The sequence below is a fragment of the Condylura cristata genome, unplaced genomic scaffold, assembly GCF_000260355.1.
Source record: "Condylura cristata isolate star-nosed mole 26May11 unplaced genomic scaffold, ConCri1.0 scaffold00026, whole genome shotgun sequence".
NCBI classification, from domain to species: domain Eukaryota; kingdom Metazoa; phylum Chordata; class Mammalia; order Eulipotyphla; family Talpidae; genus Condylura; species Condylura cristata.
In genome coordinates, this window is record NW_004567127.1 from 8,066,225 (window position 1) to 8,090,292 (window position 24,068).

Here is a 24,068-nt window from a genome sequence, read left to right on the forward strand (position 1 = left end):
AAATAAATAAATAAATAAACATTTTCTGCTAATGTCTCAAAACATTAAATTCTCTTATCACCTCATTCAACACTGGTGGCAATGAGTGACTGGCATTTTTAAAGACCAAAAAAAAAAAGCCTTTAAATTGGCTATCTTTTGTCAAGCTCTTAAATATGAACATGAAGCAATTTACATAGACACTCCCTATGCCTGATAAAACTGGGTCTTCTAAGTCACGAACCACACAGTTCAATCCCTTGCTGAACTAGGTCTACCACTTAGCAGAGCCTGAACCCTATCTCCTATAAAAGACTTAGCAGGAACTAAGAGACTTTAAAAATTATTTTCCCTGGATATGTAAAGTAAAATGTCAAAAACAACAACAAAAAACCATCTATAGGGGAATGAAACTTAGAAAATGAACGAACAATGAAGTTTTGGGCGAAGCATGATGAAGATGGGGGGAGGGGCAGCCTTGGCTACATCTATAGAGACATCGTTTCAGTAGTGAGGAGAAAACGGAGAACCCTTCAGGAAGCAGCAATCACACAGCGCTATCAGAAGGCATCGAGAATTTTTCCACGCCGTGAGTGCAAGTCGACTCCAAAAGAGCCTTCTCATGTCTCTCAAAGCACCGACGGGAGAGAAAAACTCTCAACAGCGGCGAAAGCAAGGCAGGAAATTTATGATTGACCCCGGAAATGTTTTATTTTGCGTAGGTATACGGAGAATTTCCTTTCGCGATTCGTTGCTTGATCCGGAAGAAGAGATAGCCAAACTCCCTTGCGATTGGGTGGTGTCATCAAGGCGGGGCTTTAGCGAGCCATTCACATTGGCTCCCGGATGTGACGATACGGAAGTCGCTGGCTGAGCTTCGCTCGGGCTGTCGGCTTCGGTGGGTGGGGTCGCCGATTCCTTTAGTCTCACCGCAGACTCGGCCCTGCTGGGGGTGGTGCCATTGAGAGCCACGCCTCCCACGCCGACCTTGGTGGCTCTGGCGCGGTGTCGTAGGCCCTGGGGGCGGAGACTCGGGCAGATTCTTGGGAGCTCGGAGCGTAGCGCTCGGCGTCCCCCTCTTCGCGTCTTCCGGTTTCAGGGCTCTGAGCCGCCTCCCTCTTACGCCCGAGGTGCCGCCCCATCGGGAGCCGCCCTCCCCGTCCTATCAGCTCCGAGCCCCTCAGACTTGCCCCGGTCAACTCCAGCCCAGCCTTTTCTCTCGCTCTTGCCCCTTTTGGGGCACCTCGGCCCCACATTGCCCACTTCCCTGGATGTGCTGGCCCCTTCCGCTCCTTTAAAATGTCTAATAACCTGCCGAGGGTCTTGTTGAAACCCGCAAAGGAAAAGTCGGGCGACGCTTCCCATTGGTAAGTACCGGTTTCGAGCCTCCCTCGCCAGCCGTCCTGCCGTCTCTCAGCAGGTTGCGGAGTGGGCCGGCTTTCCGGACGCGCTGCCTCTCAGACGAGTTGACGCGGCGGGGTGTGCCGCCCGGGGCGGCGCCGGCCCGGGGCGCTTAGAACGCGCTCCTCTGAGAAAAATAAAAAATCCTCGCAGCCTCACGCTGTCAGCTGCTACCCAGACTCCGCGGGACTCCCGCGTCTCCAGTTTCTTAGGCTTGCAGAGTAGATCTACACGGGCGAGGAAAAGCAACATGGCCGACGCTCCTGTGTGCCCAAAACCTTCTGGAAGATTCTCGCGCACTCGCAGAAAAACACGCAGAGATCAGCGCGGATTGGCAGGCGCGGCCCAGGTGGCGCTGGACCTCCAGTGAAAACGTAGCCGCGACTTGAGAGTTAGTGACCAGGAGAGGACGCGTGTGGTGTGTCATGAGTGCGGATGAGAATTTAGGAACAGGAATGGTTGCAGAACAAAGGGGCTGGTTTTTTTTTTTTTTTTTTTAAATTTCGAATACGAGAGAAGCAAAATTAGGGACACTGTAAAAGCCCTTGGAAGAGCAGGTTGGAAGGGGCTGTGATGGGCGCCCCTGCTGGTGACAGTGCAGGCTGACAGACGATTGTGACGTGCAGACGCCGGCGTTTCCTAGCGAGGCTGGCTGACTTGTCAATTTGGAAAACAGTTTATACTAAGTTCTTTTTTGTTTATTTGTTTTTTTAATCTGACGTCCTCCATCATGATAAGGAACGGGAACAAAGCAGTTGGCGGGACGGGATGTCCTAAGTTGTGCTGTGCACGGTCACAGCATGTGTCGTAGGGGTGAGAACAAGGGGTAGTGGGGTTTCGCAGGAAGTAAATGTGCAGATGAGATCGTGCAGGTTGAAGTGTAAAATGCAGGGAAGAACATTCACGATTTTAGAAAGCCAAAGCGCTGCGGGCTAAGTCGAGCTGTGCCGAAGTAGTGTTTGTGAGACCCAGCGCCTCCTTCCAGCTGGTCAGTAAGAGCCCAGACGCACTGCAGGATGATCAGGGCCGTGCGTTGCTCAGTTCCCTGCTCAGTTCCCGAAGGATAGAGGCGCCGTGCTGCAATGTTAGTTATTTCTGTAAAAATTACCCCCAGCACGTGGACTTGCGTTGGTTACCAGTGGGGACCAAGCCTAATTGTAATAAAGACATTTCTAAGAGGTGAACACGTTATTTGGAAGTAAAAGCAGTGAACGAAAGCAGTACTGAAGAGTTGCCAAGAACTGTGGTATTGCAAATTATAAGGAGCCAGCTTTTGGTCTCTTTGTTGTTGTTTTTAGTGGAAATTGGGGGAACAGAGTGACCTTACAGATGTGCAAAAGTTGAATTACTTTAAAACGACTGTTCATTTCTTCTACCTTATTTTAGTGTCTTGATATTTAATATATTGTTTCACTTACTGTAACATACAGAGTTTATTTTAGGATTGCATTCTTTTTCAATATCGGAAATAAGAAATTGACTTTTTAATTGTGTATTTTAATTTACATCAAGTTTCTAATCCCTTTGACTATATAGTTAAAAATTACACATTGAATCATGTTTTGGTTACTCTGATAAGTCATTTTGGTTTCTTGTCACATTGGTTTCGCATTGTTTTTCATCAGTTTTGGAATGTGTCTTTCACATGACTGAAGCTTTACATCACATAATTGAGGTGGATGCCTCACGGAACCCAACTGACACTTATTTCGTGATTGGTTACATATTTGTTTCTGTTATTTTGTAAGTAACATCTACATGATGTCCCACATAATTTTGTAAATAATTATTAGTTTATTTGGAAGCTTAGCTTTCTTATTTTCTGATACTATTTTTGATGGTACTAAATCATTAATTTCCTTCATAAAATTAAAATGACTGCACAGTTGTCTCATTTTCTGTAGATACTTGAATTTTTTCTTCAGTTAACTGCTATCCCGCTGTAGAAATTTTCAGTAATTTGATACAGAATGTTTATTATTAAAAAAACGTTTATCGAATTCATCAGGGCATGAAATGTAAAACCCAAATTTAACTATGTAATATGAAGGAACGACTGGGGAGATATTCATGGTGATAGTATTGTCTTTAGAGTTGGGCTTTATTAGCGAAGAGCATAGTAGGAGTCAGAATGGTAAAGTGAATAAAGAGTAAACTATCAAGTATGGAGACTGGATTCATATCCTAGTGCACCACTTCTTACCAGTGTAATGTAGAAATTTGATTAAAAAGCGCTCACTAGTACCTGCTGTGTTATGGACTATGCTAAATGGAGAGGCTGACTAAAAATAGGATATGAACCATCTTCTTGAAAAACTTCATTGTCTATATGGAGGTGATCATGTAATAAATTTTTTAATACCATTATGGTCAAGATGCTGTACATCTTACTCAGAGAATTCCAGGGAACGTTTCTGGCACTTAGGAAGTATCAGCTGTTCAGTTTAAGATGAATTCAGGATGTACCTAGGCAGAGGAAATAGGGTAATAGATTTAAAGTATCAGTATGACTTCTTACTAGCAATAAGTATTTACTTACTGGAAGGAGGATACGTGACTCTTTAAGGGTTTGATTGAACTGCTGAAGAGATTACCACTCATTCACTGGAGATCGTGCAAAGGGTTTTAAGACAAGGACTCTTATCTTGAGATGTGCAAAAAGCTGCTGACTGTGGCTTTTGGAGAAGTGGCCTCAGGCATATGAGGATTCTATTTCAGTTCTCCTTTCAGTGATTCTTGAGACCTGAACTAGCTGATGTAGAAAAGAGGCTGGATTCAAGAACTCAAGGAGGGAAAATTGGGCAGACCTTGAAATGAATTGGCAAAAAAAAAAAAAAAAAAATCAATTAAATTAACTCAGATGAGGAGGTCACCAAAAAGAAAAAACACAATCAGAGCTTCATTAAGGGTCAGACCTGAAAATAAGAGTCTTGTGAGTCATCAGTTTAGAGGTAGTATAAGAGCCTGTGATAATGTGTCCTATAGTAATAGGAATTAGGATGCCACATGATTGGCAGTTGGCCTCTGTCTGCTCTTACCTCTGTTCTCAAATGGGGAGCTAAAAATGACTGTCCAGGAGGCTTGATTTGGTTAAAAAGGGTAGTGTTTCTCTGTCAGTTCAGTGCACATTTAATTTTGTACAGTGTGTTATTATCTTTGTGTGTGTGTGTGTCATCTGAAAATAGCTAACTGAAATCTCTTAAGCCTCTCATTTTAAGCAAATGAGGTTTTTGGACTATAAAATTGGGGTTATGCTAAGTAAATACCACAAAGTGGATAGGATTGTTGGAAAACATGTAATTCGTATTAATCATTTAACATTTCTAAACTGCCATTTTTTTCTATGTAATCACTGGGCTGTTTATTAGAACTATAGCTAATGACAAGTATAATAACATTTTGTAAGTGATATTATTTGTTATATATTATTATATTATGCATTTTTGTACATTATGTGTGTAAGGGGAAAAGATTTCTAGCAATTGAAAAAAATTGTAAATACATCTTTCTACACTTCTACAAAATGTTCAGTAGTCTGAAAAATGTCATTCCATTTCAAATGTGAATGCTTCATACCAATATTAGAATAGTCAAAAAATGTAATGTTTTAAGATACCTTTCATTTAATTCTCATACTTTTTACTAAAATTCTCATATTTTCAAAATACTTTGCCTGATTTATTTACTTATTTTTGGATACAAATTGCATGTTTAAATAAAGCTAACTAGCATCTATATACTGAAATTTACCATAATCTCAGCTAGTTACTCATTTACTTCTCATAGTAAGCCTTATTCATATTTTACAAATGACGAAATGGAGATTCAAAGAGGTCAAGTAATCCCTTCAGTGTAATTCTCTTCTAGATATGAAAAAATGTATATTGAGTAAAGTATGACTTTCACCCTGATTTATTATGTCTGTCTTTGCCATTCTGTATTTTAGTTTTATTTTTAGAATTCAGTAGCATTTTGATGTTGGGAAATTGTGGGGCTTGTTTTTTTTTCCTTATAGTACATAGGAGTCAGGTCAGCTAACATTGCTGTCAACAGTGTGCCATTTGCCCTTTTAGGATAAAGGGCATAGATACGACTAGAACAACTTACTTTAAGGAATGTATGATCTCTGGTGGATTATGCAAACCTCATTTGATATGCTGACTTGGAAGAAACTGTTTTTTCCTTCTTTTTTTGGAGGGGAAATGATGGAGAAGAGGGGAGGGAAAGCAGTTAGATTTGAAAATGGCTTGTGTGATATTTTTGAGTGTCTTTTGTGAAGCAGAAGTAATTAATAGAGGCCATATAGTAAAGTAAGTAGGTGACTAAAAGTATCATCAGCCTGTGTGATCTGTTTAAATACCATGACTATTAAAACACATGTGCTCCATGTAAATAATTATAAAACCATGGATTCTGCTTGTGAAGCTTTAATCTGATAAATGTTACTGACAAATCAAATAAATAAATAAGTAAAACAAATGAGACAAAATGGGGACTTGAAAAGCTACATTATTTTTAATGGAATTTTTTTTTTGAGGGCCTATTGATCTTGGTATTGGAAAACCTGTTATAAAATAAATGATGTCTGAATAAAAACTTTCACTCCCACTAAGGAAAATTATATCTTATTTTTTAAAATTAGCTAATAGATGAAATACAATATGACTATATACATTTGAGTTGGAAGAAATCAGTGTGATTTTGTCTGACTAGATTGAATCTGAACCTCATCCAACTATGTTTTATGTTGAAGGAAAAAGTAACTTGAAACCTATTTAGAGTAAATAAATACATGAGCTATTCCAGAATAGCAAAAAGATCTCTCTGGTAACATGGGAGAGTTTATATTAAAAAATCATAGGTGGTGATATTACAGAGATTAGATGGTACCAGTTTCTAGATGATTTTCATGTCAGGTTGAATTGACAGCAATGAATTATTCAAGCTTCGGGCACTGGGGGTAACAGGATGAAAGCAATGCTTTATTATGTCGGAGTTATGTGATAATAGTGTCTGTGTTCAGAAAAACTAGTTTAAATGTCAGTAAAATACTGGGATGATACACATCTGATCTAGGTGGTTGGCGTGGCAGTGGTGAAGGAAGAAAAGATGAGTAAGTAGAAAGGAAGAAATTATAAACTTGGTGGATCATTGATTATATATTTATTAAATGTTTGCTCCTTGTAAGCATCTATAAAAAGTGGTGTGTATGAATCAGATGAGTAAGAGGGGCAATGAAAATAAATCAAAGGTAATGCTAGGTGACTTATAACCTGTGTCACTTTGAAAATAATTTTGCCACATGATTGGATGGTATGATAGAGTACTTGTTTTCAGTAGAGTAATTTTAAATAGTATTAAAGATGAAATGTTTGGTAACACATAATATGGAAATGAGGGCTGTTCTAGGGCATTAGAATAAAGGGCTCTAGTTATGATGGTCATTGCAGAGGAGATAGTGGAAGTCATGAAGATTGGTGCGGAGTAAATGAATGATAAACAGTTAAGAACCACACTTTGAGAATGCTTTGTTGAATGTTTAAAATGCAGAAAGTGAGTAAGAAAGACAAAAGGAACAAGTTGTACATGATGGGAATAATGACATGAAAAGTTTCAAGATGGTGGGACAGTTAGCACTGTCAATTTCAGTAGAACACCTAGGGAACAAGGATAGTATAAAAACAAATTTAGTAGTGAGGACACATTTGGTAATCTTTGAACAAGAAGTGTAGTAGAATATAATGAGAAATATACTGCTGAAAAGAAGTGGCTTTGACACAATTTTTTTGGCATGTAAGTGAAACTGGTTGATGGTGTTAATTGTGGTTCACTAACGCCATCTACCAACCTTCTGTCACTGAACTGACAACTAGATCAAAATCTTTAATCTTACATGATTACATCATCTGTATGGACACCAGCTTTATCACCTGGTCTTGCAGTGATTTTTATTTTATACATAGTCATCTACTTCTGTAATGCTAGTTATCAGATGAGATTTCTTCTACAAAATTTATGATAAGCATCCTGTTTTCTAAACACCTGTTCCTGTATTTCTGGCATACTTGCTTAAGCATTTCCATTCTGACTATCCAGTCCTCCAGTTCAATAATCTTTTTGGTTTTCTCCCTAGACTGTAGCCTTTATGTTCTGATTTCCTCCCCATACATTGGAAATTATGTTTCATCAGTTTAATAATTTTTATCAATATCCTCAAGCTTTTGTTCCTCTGATTTTATTTGCACCCTTTTGCCGAAGCTATCCTAAGAGAATTCAGTGATTTATTTTCTTTCTGCCTATACCTGGTGAGCAAGGAAAATCTCAAAATACTAGAGATTGATATCATTATACATTCATAATCATTATCTTCCTCAGCCATCAAAACTGCTTTTTGAGTTTTAGTATTTTTTACTTTTAGCTCATTTTCCACACAAATTGTTCAAATCTCTTTTTTGTTACTCCCTTAGAAGATGAGTTTCATGCTCTTTTTCAAAGAGAAAATAAAAGCTGCTCTTAGGATTAAGTCAGAAATATTTCATTCTGATATAAAGTTATAAACATGCCTGCAGATGCACCTACTCTCCTACTTCTGGTAGAAGATGAATTTATCTAGCTATCTTTAAAGTTCAACCCCTCTACTTGTCTTCTGGTTTCTATTTCCTAGCTCCTTCTCAAACATACTATTCACTATTCCTTTCCTTTACTACCAGTTTCTTTCACTCGATGGCTTACCATGAGCACTAACATGCTCTGGTTCATCTTTAAAAAGAAAGATCTCATTTTGGATCCCTTTTCTCACCAACTACTTGCAGTCTATTCTTTTAAGTCAAAGTTCATTAAAAAAAGATGTCTGTACTTTCTATCATCATATCCTTTTTTCATATTCATTTTTTAGCAACTCCTTCACTACCAAAAAGCTTTTACTAAACCATTAATGACCCCATATGCCATTAATTTCACTGTACATTTTAAATTTACATCCAACTTACCTCTTAATTAATAGAATCTTCCAGTTTTCTTGAGATTCTCTCTTTAGTTTCTGTGTATCAAAGTCTCCTGGTTTTCTTTACCACTCTAAGAATAATCAGAAGGTGCTGAAGCGTTTTAACCAGCTCACTGACTGAATTGAAAGAGAGAGGATTTATTGAAGAAAAGAAGGCCAGTTATAAAGTTTATCTAAGCCAGAATGACACTGGCTTCACTAGGTTAGACCGGTAACCATTAATTTGGAAAGAATAGGGTTCAGGGAAATTTAGGAGATAATATCAACAGAATTTTGTGATAGATTGAATATAAAGGGTGAGGAAGTAGGAATTACTTACTCTGACAAGCATCTGTGATCAATGGAATGAAATGCCATTTATTAAAAAAATAAACTGGAGAAGGAATTTGAGGGTAAGTGAGCAGAGATTTTCTGGTCATGTTGAATGAGTTGGTAAATTTGGATAGAAATGCAAAGTGGAAATTTGGATACATAAGCCTGAATCTCAAAAGAACTAAGATTTTTTCTGTTTTCAAGCAAGAATGTGTCATGACTTCTTGACAACCCAATATGTTTGAATGTTGATATGTAAATGGTAACTTAATTGAAGTCTTAGATAGGAATCATCTAGGGAAAGAGTACAGACTAGAAAGAAGAATTGAAACTAAACTGATGAATTCCAACATCTGAATGTAGATTCAGGTAGGATGAATTAGGGAAGAAGCTTGAGGAGTCACGCTTGAGGTAGGAGAATGTTGTATCTAGGAAACCTTGAGAAGAGAACAGTAACAGGATGAAACAGTTTTGTCTTCATCCAAAGGAGAAGATGTGGCTCAGGTTGGAAGGAACTAGGTCACAGAAGAATTAAGTATGGCCAAACTCTGCAGGCTACAGTGAGCAAAGGATCTCACTTCTGGTTACAAAGGTCATGGCATTAAATAGGGAGTCTCTTCCCCGGGCATGCAGAGCCATCTTGAACATCCTACTTAGCTCTCATTTATCTCACTTAATGAAAATTTCCTATTTATTTATCCGCATATCTATTAATTTAAGTTCTTGTATGGCTGTGGGTTGAACTAGTCTAAATATAAGCAAACACTTTCTGTACAGGGCATATACTGAATGTTTTAGGCATTGCGGGAAATATGGTCTCTTTTGCTGCCAGTCAAGCTACTCTTGTAGCATGAGAACACATATATACAACATACTAAAAATGAGTGTAACTGTGTACTAATAAAACTATGGATATGAAAATTCAAATAAAAATTTTTATATATCACAAAATACTAATGCATTTTTAAAAACAACTTAAAATCTTTTTTGCTTGTGGGCAGCACAGAAATAGGGAGGGGACCAGATTTGGCCCATATGCTGTAATTTACTGATCCTTTCCATTTTATGGAGCCTTGTTCTGAGCCATAACAAACTCAAGCAAATTGTGTTTAATGAATTCAAGTTGAAAAAGTTTGATCCAATTTATATGTGCTTTTTGGGGATTGAGGAGGTAATGAAGGTGGGTTTTCTTCCTCAAGCCCTGAAAGCAAGAATTCATACTTTTCATTACGTTTAATTTTTTTAAAGATTAATTTTTAATTTACTAAAAGTAAGTATAACATTTGAAGCATTACCAAGCGCACAGAAAAACTGTAAAACTAAGTATTTATAGGGATAGAATTACATTGTCTTGGGTTATGGTAAAACCAAGTTTCTGTGATTCCTAGATTGCATAGAATTTTTAGCATTATTAATACCTGAAGTTGTTTTTTTTTTTTAAAAAAACACCTAGGTAGTAAAACATAGCTTTACACTGTTGATAATTATAACTACTTTTTTGTCTTTTAGTTGTTTGCTTGATCTTAGCTATGTAAAGCCATACTTATTCTGTAGGACATGTATTTTGCATCATGTTAATAGATTTAGCATGAGGCATTTATAGACAGGCAACAGATTAATATACAATAGCAATTTGGATGTGTACAATGAAGGAAATTAACAGGTGTAATATAAATGACTTATGAGGGAGAGGCTGGAGGTAGACAGAGAATGTATATCTTGCAAAGTATAATTTCTGCTGAGACTTAAGTTATATAGCTGGGAGAACAGTGTTTAGGTAGAGAGAGAGCTCATGTCATGCCCCTGAGTCCTGTGAAGCTTTGGTACTTTCCATAAACTGAAAATACCAAATGCTGTCTGCAGTCAAGAAATCCACAAAGAATTAATTATAGAAATAGCAGTTGGTGTTTATTGCTGTTTCTTGAAACCAGGTACCCTGTATTAATAGTTGATAAATTTCAACTAGATAGAAAGTTAAAAATAGTGACTTCCAGTCTATTCCATGTCCATTGAAACCTGTTCAGCTGAAGTGGCAATGCTTTTACATGTCTTAGATTGACAGACAATTGAAACTAATAATGAGTAATTGCCATTCCTTGGCCTGTGCTGCACCACATTTCAAAGTTGCCGACGACAGGACAGATGGGAGAAATAAGCATAAATGTAGGCAAAATGAGAAGCCTGGTAAGAACAAAGGAGAGGTCCGTAGGAAAGAAATTCAAGGAAAAAAAGGAAGGATGCTAACAGTTTAAGGAGAGCTGATTGTAGTAGGCATGATTTTATATAGGGTTTAAAACATTAGAAAAGTCTGCTTTTAGTTTTTGGAATAAATGTTAATATCTCATGCCCATTGCCTAACCATATCTTCACTTAGCTCATCATCTTCAAAATCTGTTTCAGAGTATTTCACTTTGAGGGCTCAAAGTGAGAAGTTATATTTTAAATTTTTTATAGTTTTAAAATAATTGAAAATAATTTGTTTTTAAATAAAATGTATACCATGTAGTATGTTGGATTATTTACTCATAATGTTCTTTTAAGTGTTTCAGGCTGCATGTACCAAGTAGTTCAGACGATTGGCTCGGATGGAAAAAATCTTCTGCAATTACTTCCAATTCCTAATTCCTCTGGAAATCTTATACCACTAGTTCAATCTCCAGTCATGTCTGATGCTTTGAAAGGGAATACAGGAAACTCAGTTCAAGTTACTTTTCAGACTCAGATTTCCAGCACTTCCACAACTGCTTCAGTTCAATTGCCCATTTTTCAGCCACCCAGTTCTTCAAACTATATTCTTACAAGAAAAGTAGATACAGCAGAAAAAGTTAGAGTTACTTCTGTGGGAACTGAAAATGTTACCTCATCAGTTTCTAAAGTTCAGAGTCATAGTGTCAAAATTGATGGACTCACCATGCAAACATTTGCTGTTTCTCCCACCTCAGCACAAAATGATTCATCTTTTTTTATAGTAAATACTCAGAGTCTTCCAGTGACTGTGAAGTCTCCAGTTTTGCCTTCTGGGCATCATTTACAGATTCCAGCCCATGCTGAAGTGAAATCTGTACCAGCGTCATCATTGCCTCCTTCAGTTCAGCAAAAGATACTTGCATCTGCAACCACAAGTACCTCAGGAACAGTTGAGGCCTCCCAAATACCAACCGTTATTTACGTATCTCCTGTAAATACAGTGAAAAATGTAGTTACCAAGAACTTTCAAAACATTTACCCAAAACCTGTTACAGAAATAGCAAAGCCAGTGATACTAAGTACCACACAAATTCCAATGAATGTTGCTAAAGAGACACAATTAAAAGGAAGTCAGCACTCTCAAACTGCTCCAGTGAAATGGATTTTTCAAGAAAATCTACAGCCTTGCACTCCATCTCTTGTTCCTGTTAAGTCTTCAAATAATGTGGCTTCAAAGATTTTAAAAACTTTTGTAGATAGGAAAAGTTTGGGAGATAATACAGTAAACATGCCACCTTTGAGTACCGTCAGTCCTAATGGGACACAGACCAAAAGTATACTTATTAAAGATAATGCTTTGGTTATGTTTAATGGGAAAGTCTATCTATTGGCTAAAAAGGGGACAGATTCTTTGCCACCACAAATTAACCAAAAGACCTCTGTTTCTCCTGATACTCCACCAAGAAAAGACACATCACAGATAGTGAGTTCAAGTCCAGTCACAGAAATATCCAGAAAGGTTGTAAATATTGTTTTGGCTAAAAGTAAATCTTCCCTGATGGAGACAAACTCACTTTCAAATACCCAGCTTTCTTCCATGGCCAATCTAAGGGCAGAGAAGAATAAAAAAGTGGAGAAATCATCTCTTTCCACCCCAAACCCATATAGCATGAACCAATCCATTAACTACTTAAAACAGAGTAAGACTTTATTAACAAAGCCAGTCTTTCCAGATGGATTTAGTACAGGACAGAATGCCCCCAGAAAAGGAAATATCCAGACCATAGAGAAAATAAGTTCCTCTGTTGATGCAACAACTGTTACTTCACAACAGTGTGTTTTCAGAGACCAAGAACCAAAGGTAATTTTCCCATGTTAGGGTTCTTTTGTATCTATCTATATAGCAATTTTTTCTTTCTTAATTCTTGAAGTTAGTTATCTGTGATACTTCTTTATCCCCTGCTCTGCCATTCTCCACTCCATTACATACATACCATGTAGGCATGAATGCTTAATTGTGTCAAAGCTTTTATCTGAAGGAAATGTTTGAGGAGTAACATTGAGCCAATAGTCCAAGCAGTATCTTTCTCTGAATCATTTGGCTTGCCAAGTCTTTAAAGCAAAATCAAGCAAACAAACCACAGAGTGAAAGGTTTAGAAGAGCTGAAGTAGGATAATGTGAATACAAAGCTTAGGAAGTATATAGACATACATATATGCATATATACACATAGACACATATGTATTTAGTAACCCACTTTAAATGTATGAAGGAATTGATATGTGTATAGGAGAATTGAGGTTTTTGCTTTGTCGTGGTAGGAAGATAATCTAGTAATTTTTCTAGGTAGGTGCTGGAAGAAGTAAGGTAGGACTAGTTAGTACCTTTCAGTTGCTTGTGGAAATAGTATTAATATCTTTGAATGAGATATTTTTTTTAAGTAGACAAGTTTCCTTTTTTTAAGCCCTTATTTCTGACTCCTCATCTAGTTATCCAACATATCCACATAGTTAACCTTTCTCTTCTACTTAAGATATGTGTGTCTGTGCCTGCTAAATATTTGTACTACCTTTTCCTTATTTAAAGGTATACTTAGTAATGTCAGTATTTCTCCCCTTCAATACAGAAATATTAAACTCCAAAAATGTAAGGAGGCAAATTCTGATTAAGTATAAGGTTGATTAAAGTCATAAGACTTTCCAGAAACCTGCAGTTTCCAAATAATGTCATAGATTATTTTTAACTTGTGATTAGTCTGTATTCTCATTTCAGTTGTTTGAGAATTGACTACTTGTTACTTTTCTAGTGCAAAAAAGTAAAGGGAGAAATTGTAGGGAGTCACTTTATTTCTCTGAGTTATATTCAGTTTAAGTATGGATGATAAGACAGGTGTAATGAAAATTCAACCATTTAGGACTTCAAAGCATGATATTTTAAGTATAATAAGCTAATCATGTAGTTGCTAGTGTTATAAAAATTGCTTAAATAATTGGCAGCATTGTGTGTTTTTTTAATTCCAGATCCAGAATGAGATGGCATCAACATTAGAAAAAGTTGCTCAAGAAAGAAATGACAAGAAAAATTCTGAAGGGAGAAACGATAAGGCATTATATTTGAAGAGTGATGCTGAATTTAAAAAGATATTTGGTCTCACTAAAGATGTGAGAGTGTGCCTTACTCGGATTCCTGACCATTTGGGCTCTGGAGAAGGTTTGGAGTCCTTTAGCAAATTGATGAAGTGTGATGCTTACAAAGCAACAGAGTTTGTAGTGAAGGAGGAAGAGAGAAAACAGGTAAAAGATTTTTAAAAGTGTCCTTTGTAGGTACTCGAAGGATTCACTGTATATTAGTTTTCTTTTTTTTTTTTTAAGTTCTTCTGCGTTAATTTGAATAATTGTTACCAACTTGCATATGTATGTATTATAGTAGGCCAATTTTGAAAAGATAAATGCATTCACAGCTAATTAAAGGTATGTTTTAAGTACTACTGTTCACTGTTGCATCTCAAAATTGCAAGAAAATGGCCATAACTTTTTAATTAAGTTGTTCTACTTGAAAAATTCTCATATAAATAAACAAACCAAGCCTAGGGACAATATAAGCATGCAGATGTTCATTGTAATATTATTCAACACAAATATCTTAAATCTATATCCTCAATAATGATGAAAGAAACATCCTTATAGCTTTGCCTATTTCATTCTACTTACACATATATAGTTTTTATGTTGTTTAATGTCCTGAACTTCAAATCAGTCAACATTTCCTTATAAAAATCTCCCACATATCTAAGGAAAGAAAAAAAAATTAAGTTCTTTTCTCAGGTTCTTCAAAAGTAACTGCTATATTTTGGTGGTAGGTCAGTGTGATTTCTAATACTTGAACTGAGCAGGAAAATGAATTAAACTGTTGATTATTAGTGAATAGCATTAGGATATTGCTGTTCATTTTGTTACTAGACAGTGGTAAACAATTTACCATTCTAGTTCTTAATAAATTTTATTGAATTTAATTGCTAAATCTTCGTATTAGGAAACTTTGTTAATCTTGCGAGCACACTATACGTATATTAATAATGTTTTGGGTTTTTTTTTTTGAATTTTAATATAGCCACAGAATTTAGATAAGAAAAGAAAAGCAAAAATCTCTAAGATGTTGGTGGATCACACAAAGAGGAAAAAAACGGAGAGTGCCCGTGACACAGCAGTAAATGGGGGATCCTGCATCACCAGTTCCCAACTCGATAGCAGTGTTGTAACAACTCCGGATGTATCACACCACAACATTCTCACAAGCCGCAACAAATGCGTAGAAGAGAAGAGAACTGAGATAGAACCCTGTACCCAGGGGGAAAAAGGCACATTAAGTTCCAATGCAACTTTCGAACAAAGTCATTCCTTTAATAAAAATTATACTGAAGATTTTTTCCCTATGACACCTCCAGAGTTAGAAGAAACCATTCGAGATGAAAAAATAAGAAGACTTAAACAGGTGTTGAGAGAGAAAGAAGAAGCTCTTGAAGAAATGCGTAAAAAGATGCACCAAAAATAATGAAACGTAGCTGTGTTCGACTCCACTGAAATAGTTGTTTTTTCATGTTCTGTCATTTTAAGTTAATTCTAGATACATTCTGAAAATGTCTTTTTATATGAAACTTGCTTTTTCATTGGTTGGTTATAACACTTTATTTAAAGGATACTAAAAAGGTTGATTCATGTATGACTTGTGAATAATCTACAATAGGGTATTGGAACCTTTGTCCAGATACCTTTTTTTGGGAAGGAAAAGTTTTCTATTTTTCTATTAGCTAGAATTCCCCAAGTTTGAATATTTGTTCAGAGTTTTTGTTATTGTTTGTATTTTTAGCTAAATTGCTCAGGTGTTATTCCAACAATAGTCAGTTATTGTGTACTATAAAGGTACACAGCCCAAGGGAGGATATGAGCTCTAAACTTCATGTCGCCAATAGGCTTGTACATGTACCCACTGAGTCCCTTTGCCCATAAAGGAATACCTACTCATTATTGTAAATTTTCAAATTCCATGAAAGAAAATGTACAATAGCAACATTATTTAAATATTCACACTTCTCAGAAATGAGGGAAACTTGTTTTATAGCTTTTACCAAGTAGTTTCATATAACCCAAAATGGTTTTTAGAATTCAGGTCGTATGTATCATTTGTTTAAAGTGGTATGTTGTAATTCTTAGACAAGTGCTGCTGCTTTTTTTTTGGAACATGTACACACGTGACTTGGATTGTATGAACAGTAAATCTGAAAAAATGGCCATAGTTAATATGTGTAGCTTTTTAAAGATAGGGGTAAGCATGTGTTACATGATTTTCTTTGATTTGGAGAATTTAGGAGCAGTGTGGAAACAGGGGAGGGGTAGAAGGTTATTTAAAAAATAAAAAAGATTAACAAATCCCTGAAAGTAAGGTTACAAAAGTCCAGTGTTGGCAATAAATAGAAAACAGTAAATCAGAAAATACTGAAAAGGAAGTAGAACAAAGCCTCAGCTACATCCTTCTGCCTCTTTTTGTAGCTGCTTTAATGAAATAGTGTATTATAAAATTGACCCTTTTAAATGGTTTTTTATTCACAAATTATTCAGCTGTCAACCTGATCTAATTTTAAAATACGTTCATTGCCCCCTAAAAACTCATACCCATTAGCAGTCTTCTCCATACTCTCCTGCCTCCTACCCGAGGCAATCATTGATTCACTTTTTGTAGATGAGCCTGGTGAGGACATTTATGAGCATGGAATGAGGCTTTCAATGTTTTCTTTTGCCTGGTTTCTTTCATTTAATGTTTGATCTATGCTGTAGCATGTATTAAAACAGTTGTTTTTTAAATTGCTAAGAGTCCATTGTATGGATATACCACACCTTGTTTATCCCCTCATTTGCTTATGGACATTTGGATTGTTAAGGATATTATGTAGCTATGAATGTAGGATGTTGCTGTAGATACTATGACTGTTTAGATACATCTTTTTGTGTAGATACAATGTTTTCAGTTCCCTTGGCTATATATCTAAGGGAATAACTCTTTAACATTTTGAGGAGTTGCAGCCTACTCCAGTCAGGTTTTGTTTCCTCTGCTACACTAGCGTGAATTTTGTCAACACCACCAGTGACTTCCATGTTGCTAGATCAATTGTCAGTCTTCTTTATCAATCGGAGCATAATATTGTGGATCATTAATTCTTTTGAAAAAAAAATGTTTGAATATTTCATTATTAAAGAAGTAGTTTGTATCCATTGTAGAAAATTTTAAATACAGAAAGCTAAAATACTAAATCTTCATATTCCCATATCTAGAATTTACCCTTGTTAGCTTTTTAGTGTGTATCTTACCTCTATGTACCATATATACCTGCATATTTTTAGCAAAATATGCTCATCCTAACTATTCTGGAACATACTTTTAAAATTGTCACTCTTATTTAGAGTTTTCAAATTTAGGTATCCCCAGTTGACCTCAGAATATCTTTTACAGCTTGTTTTCCCAAGCTCTGTCAAATTGAGGACTACACATACTGTCTTTTGTAAATAAAAATTCTTTTTATTTAGCTTAGTTTTTTAAAATGACCTTGATTTATTAAGAAGCCAGTCAGTTGTCATGATTCTTCTGTCCTCGATACACTTTGTTAGAACACATTTCTACCTCGTTCTCCTCCTCCCATATGTCTTCTCTCAGTACCTCTGTACCTAAAGTCTCAGTTCCTGATTTGTTTCTTTGCTTATACTTATTTTCTTGCTGATACTCAGTTTCAAGACCTTAAAATGAGGCCATGACGAGTTGTTAAATGTGTGTTAACACCTTCTGGATTTTTATCTTTATTCCCAAACAGCTCTTTTAGATTTCAGGTTTGTGTAGCCAGTTGCCTATTTGATATTACTATTAGTTTCTAAATAAACATATCAGATTGTTGTCCCAAAATGAAATTTTGTTTTTATTTTGAAGTGACTTTACCTACGGTTTTCCCTGTTTTAGTAGATAAGAGCTCATCTAAGTTGTTCAAACCAAAAGAAACTTGTAATCATAATTGATTTTTTCTTTTACACCCACACCCAATACAAATTCTTAACTTTCAAAGTACCCCCAATCTGACCGATTTTCATATCCAATGGAATGAATTGTTGATAGCCTCATAAGCAGTCTTGAGTGTTTGTGCCAATGTTCTGTTCTTGATACGACCACCAGAGTGATGCTTTCAAAAAACGTGATTCAAAGAAAGTCTTTTAGTCCCCCTCCAATGACTCATTTCACCTGAGTAAAATCCTCTGTACAAATAAGTACAGATTTTTTTCTTTTGTCTTCCTAAATCTTACTGAACCTAGTAGACTTAATCGCCATTATCATCCCAAGTGTCACCACTTATGTTTAGATTAGAGATTAAAATTTACCTCAAAAATTTAGGTTGAACTGAAATCTGTATTAAGCAAAGTAAGAATTAAGCAAAGGGGTAGGAGTGGAAGAGTTTATAGGCAGAAGAAATAGTAAATTCAAAGGTTACTGGGCAGGAGAGAGCATGGTACATGTGAAGAACAAAAAGGACCATATAATGATGCAGAACAAGGGCATGGTGGTGAACCCTGAAAGGATAGGTTCTGTTGCTGAAGAGTATAATTTTGTTGGATATGATTGCTTCAGATTCATTTACTATCAGGGACAGGATTCACCCACTTTCTCAGTTTAATTGTCAAAAAAGCTGTTTGCATCATTCTATATTTGGTAATATCATTCATCCATTTTTTTTATTTCCTCTGTTGTCATTTCAGTCCTCCTATGCTTGTTGGGTCTCTTTTGTTATTATATACTTGGTTTTGTTTTTCTCTCCACTTTATCCAATTAGGTAGTAGCAATTGGTTTAGGTGGTATTGACCCCATTTTCAACTACAAGGGGAATCCCTCATTACCCTCTAAAACACAGGCTCCCAAACTTCCTTAGTTAAGGGTATTTCAGTGTCCAGAAATTTACTCATGACACTGCTATATGAAAAGGAAAATTCTTTATGAAGCAACTAGGTCCTGAAAACCTGATGAATTTTATGTATTAGTTTTCTATTGCTGCATAGTACATACCACAACTGGCAGCTTAAAATATCTATTAACTTATAGTTATGTGGGGCAGAAGCCCAAGTGGGCTTGGCTGGATTCTCACAAGTTGAAATCAAAGTCTTTACTGCACTAGGTTTTTATGAATGCTCTGGGCAAGAATCTGCTTTCAAGTTCATTCTGACAAGAGTCAAGTTTCTGTGGCTATAGGTTTCCATTTTCTTTCAGATGTAGGGCGGGCGGAGTGTTCGCGCTCAGGCCCTGGGGATTGTTCTTTAATCCTTTCATACATTCCTTCAGACCTGTGTTACACAACATTCTCATATTTTGAATTTGACCGCTGCCACCGGTCATGGAAAAAGTATCATATGGAGGAAGTTCTTTTTGTGACTGTGAAGTCTCTCACCTACTAGGACAGTTGGGGGTTTGGTGGAGCAAACTAGCCTGTGTCCATCACCCAGGGGTAACATCAGTAACAGGTGAGAATGGCCACTTTAACTCAACTGGTCCATCATACTTAAGTTGGCAAGAACTGTGAAAAGAAGGTGGCAAGTGAGGAAGACACTAATCAAGACCAGGAGCTCAGGCAACCAAGAGTAGAGACTAAGGGGCATCACCTTTTCAGAAGTACTGCTCCTGGGGCTGAAAGGTACAGAAGGTTACATGTACAGTAGGTTACATGTCTCTCTGGAAAGATTGCATAGCATTTGGTTTTGGAGGGAGGCATCTTGATAGAGCTGCGGATGCAGGTTAAATCTGTCTGGAATCTCCAACCATGCAAGAAGCTAACATCTGCCCAACAGGTGGTTATATCAAAACAACCTGAGGCCACAGAAACTGTCCAAACATGGATTGAGCTGGTCACCAGTGAGATCTAGAACTTCATAAACAATTTCCTCGTTGGCATGACTACTCATCCAGTGACCAAAGTGACAGAAGCAGTGACTATTGAAAAAACTTGGAGACAGTGCGCTGGAGCAGAGGGTAAATGACCCTCAGCAAATGGACTCGGATGGACTCCTCGTGCTTGCCCACTCTGATGTGCTAGAAAATGCTTTCTCCTATCAGATGATTCATAATGTGGCAATGAATTGTGCAAGGACCTAGTAGGACTGGATCCTGACTGGGACAAAGCACAGAGCCTCAGGAATGGTCTGGGTTGTGTGGCAGCCTTCATTCATTACATTCTAAAAGCAGCAGATAGGGTTCTCCTGTCCCTCCTCTCCCTGCCAACTTAGTGACACAGACACCATTACTGATTTTTGTGTGATGAAATATTTTCATCCTTTTCCCCCATCTCTTGAATCAGAGTTAAAATATTGAAGAGTAACTTCAGATCTTCTCAATAGACCTGGACTATTATAAACACTGTCTTCCTGTGCTTCCATTCCAGAAGTAAATAACCTGGGTGAACTGATAAAACAAAATTTTAATTTTCGTGTTTTACAGTAAGGTCTGTGTGACTAGATTAGACTCACTTAGATCATCTCTGGCATGTAACATAATTGCAAGAGTGGTATATTCCGGGTCTTATCTACACTGAAAGAAAAAGGATAAAGGTCATTCTGTGGGAGTTCTTAGAATTCTGCTTACCACATGCCTTAACATCTTAGTAGTTGCTGAAAGTAATATACAGAATTAAAGGAAAATATTTTTATCTCATTCTTTAGAAAACCTGTTAGAATGACATGTCTATTAGTTACTGCATAACTTAGAGTCGAACAACTTGGAATTAACTTAGACATTTTTACTTTCAGTTCTTATCCCACATTAATTGGAATGTGGTACTTGCTTTTTACCTCAGCAATTAACAAAAACTAGTTTCACAAAGATGTGACATGTAGTGAGATCCTAATGTTGAATCCATGAAGTGTTTGAGTTTGTAGTTTTCATGTTGTTCAACAGATACTGAGTATCACTCAAAAATTGAAATATCTCACTGTACCTCAGAAGTTTCTTCTGTGTTTTGGGAAAGGGCAGTCCACAGTTTGGGAACTGACAGGTCTGAACCATTTAATGTACAATAGTTCTTTTCTATCTATTGTTGTTCGAACTTAAAGGACTGAGTATTGCTCTTAAAGAAGGCTGAGGAAGGAGCTAATTTCCACAGGAATCATGAATTTAGCTTTGGACACTATAAATTAGGGATTTAAGAGATTAAATATGGTAGGGCAGGGGAAATATTGGATTTAGGAATACATGACTGAAGACTCAGTAATGGAGGGAGATAGTATAACCAAGAAGAAGATAAGCTTGTCTACTCAGTACATTTAAAGGTTGGAAAGAAGAAAATCTTAAATTTTGAGGTTTAGGAGAAGAGAATATTCATTGAACTATATTTACAAATTCTTGAATACCTGATACATAAATTCAACTAAAATCATCTTGATAATCATTTGCACCCACCTTCCATTTCACTTCGTTTTCACTTCACAGTTTGATCCTTAATTCATACTGATTTATGTGTATTGAATGAATAAGAAATCCAGTTTCATCTCTCTCCATAGAAAACGGTCCAGCCTTCTTATTGGATATTAATCATTGACCCAAGATCCTTACTGAAAAAGGCCATCTTTTCCAATTGACAAGTAATACCAAGTATGTGATATAGGAAGTGTTGATATCTGTGTATTTTATTTTCTTGTCTCCCTCTTAGATTCCATTGATATATCTGCCTCAGTGACTGTCTTAATTACAACTGCTATAATACAAAGTATGTTAGCTTTTTTCATCCTTTGTACTTTTACGTAAATTTTAGAGTTGTCTTATTACATTCATTTTTAATATTTTTATTCAGTTAATATTGGTTTACATCATTGCTTCCATTATAGAAGTACAGGATCACCCTCTTTCAGGCACTGGTGCTATAGTGTGTCCACCACCAAAAAACCCGTAGTTCATCATATAAACTTCCTTGAGCATTCTTTGGGTAGGTACTGAGGAGTGGAATTGCTGCAGCATACGGCAGCTCCATTTGTAGTCTTTTGAGAAAACTTAACTTCATACTGTTTTCCATAGATACTGGACTGGTTTACATTCCTACCAACAGTGTAGTAGGATCCTTCTTCACGTTCTCACCAGCATTGTTTTGTTTTTCACTTTTGTCTTCTAGATACGAACCATTTTTATAGATGTATAATGGTATCTCATTTTGGTTTTGATTTGCATTTCTCTGAAGAGCAGTGATGAACATTTTTTCATATGGTCATGTGTGTCTTCTTTAGAGGTGTATGAATTCTTTCTTTTTTATAACAGTTTATTTTTACATCATTTTTTGTACATTTTTTTTTCATCTCAATTGTAATCCCATGGGTTTCCCATCACCAAGTCACCCATGTGCCATCACCATAGTCCTGTGACTTCCCTTCCCACTCCCCCATTTTTATCCCATTCCCACTCCACCCCCACAAAATGTCTGATATATGGCTGTTCATTATTCTTATTATTTTTTTTGCCTGGTCCATTATACTCCTGCTATGAGTGAAACCATCCAGTATTTTTATTTCTTTTTCTGGCTTATCTTACTAAGCATGATCTTTTCCAGCTCCATCCAAGTTGCTGCAAAAGACATGTGTTTCTTTTTTTTGGTTGCTGAGTAATATTCCATTGTATATATGTACCATATCTTTTTAATCCAGTCATCTACTTTTGGGAATTTGGGTTGCTTCCATGTTTTTGGTGTATGAATTCTTTCTAAATCTTTGATATCAGTCTCATGTCAGATGTATGTTATGAAGATACATTTTTTCATTCAGTAGGGCATCTTTTGGTTGCAGTTTCTTTTGCTGTATAGAATTTTTTTTTCTTGAGGTGGTCCTTATTGCTTACATTTTCTTTTTTTTCCTTGATGTTAACAATTCCACAGACACCTCTGAAGCCTGTGTTGTGTAGGGTTTTACCTATAATTGTTTTCTATGTATTTAATGGTTTCAGGTCTCAAGTTTTTTATCCATTCTGAATTGATTTTTGTGTATGGTATAAAATAAGAGTCAAATTTCATTCTCTTGCACATGACTATATATTTTCCTCAACTTATAGAAGGAACTATATAGATTTATTAAAGAGTTTTATTGACTTCTTTGTTGTAAATTTATTAACTACATATTCATGGATTTATTTCTGACTTTCTAGTCTGTTCGATCAATCTATATATTTGTTTTTATGCCAATGCCACACTATTTTGATTAGCACTGCTTTGAAATATAATTCAAAATCAAGAAACATGAGATCTCCAATTTTGTTGTTTTCAAGATCACTTTGGCTATTTGAGGTCAATTGTGATTCCATACAAAATTTGAATTACTTTTCTCATTTCTGAAATAAATGCTTTGAATTTTGATAGGGATTGCATTAATCTGTAGATTTCTTTAGGTAACATAGACATTTCAAAAACATTAATTTTTCTAATATTGAGCATGTAATATCTTTCTATTTACTCAGTTTGTTCAGAGTTTCTAAATATGAGTCAGTATTGTATGAATTTCCCTTGTATATCTGCCTTTGCTACATCCCTTAACATTTTGTTAGGCTGTGTTTCTATTTTCATTCATCTTACTATCCATTCAGATTTTTTTAATTCTCAATTGACCTTTTGGTCGTTTGGGATCACTGTTTAGTTTCCACATATTGGTAAATTTTCCAATTCCTTCTTGTTTTTAACTCCTAGTTTTATACCATTATGACTTGAAAAGATGATGGGTGGACAATCAATCTTCTTAAGCTTATTAAGATTCTTTTTGGGAGCCTCTCTGGTGGTGCAAGGGGTTAAAGCACAGTACTATAAAGCTATACACAGCCACTGCATCTTGAGTTTGATCCCTGGCCAGGGAGGTGACCTAGATGGCACCTGATTTTCCTGCTGTTCCCCTCTGCAGTGCATTTCAGAAGATCCTTGGATCCTGTTTCTCCTGCCATTGTCACATAATCAGTCATGCTTGTTCATTATTACTAAATCAATATTAAGAGGGCTATTCATTGGACAGTATTGTCTTGCCTTGCAAACCTGCTCCAAACACATTTCTCAGCATGTCCCCAAGGATGTGCTGGCATATCCTCAACCACGAGAGTATTTGTTTTTCCTATTTGGTGCAAAGCCACAGAGCCCATTTTATGTTGATA

General features: G+C 36.3%; 1 protein-coding gene across 2 annotated transcripts; it reads left to right on the forward strand.

Annotated features, from left to right (window-relative positions):
- Positions 1–104: 104 nt before the first annotated feature.
- Positions 105–17,824, forward strand: LRIF1 (ligand dependent nuclear receptor interacting factor 1). 2 transcript variants are annotated; one of them, XM_004689660.2, is made up of 4 exons: positions 105–1,346; positions 11,237–12,743; positions 13,904–14,176; positions 14,994–17,824. In XM_004689660.2, exons 1-4 carry the CDS (start codon positions 1,279–1,281, stop codon positions 15,432–15,434), a joined length of 2,289 nt encoding a protein of 762 aa, XP_004689717.1. In that variant the 5' UTR covers positions 105–1,278; the 3' UTR covers positions 15,435–17,824. The 2 variants fall into 2 exon arrangements, with proteins under 2 accessions (XP_004689717.1, XP_012585653.1); XM_012730199.1 differs by lacking the exon at positions 11,237–12,743.
- Positions 17,825–24,068: the final 6,244 nt, after the last annotated feature.

Excerpts from the sequence above, each read along its gene's own strand:
- LRIF1 (XM_004689660.2), top strand. The coding sequence starts at position 1,279 with ATGTCTAATAACCTGCCGAGGGTCTTGTTGAAACCCGCAAAGGAAAAG. Across the intron at positions 12,744-13,903 it reads TCAGAGACCAAGAACCAAAG|ATCCAGAATGAGATGGCATC; the intron begins GTAATTTTCCCA and ends TTTTAATTCCAG. Across the intron at positions 14,177-14,993 it reads AGGAGGAAGAGAGAAAACAG|CCACAGAATTTAGATAAGAA; the intron begins GTAAAAGATTTT and ends ATTTTAATATAG.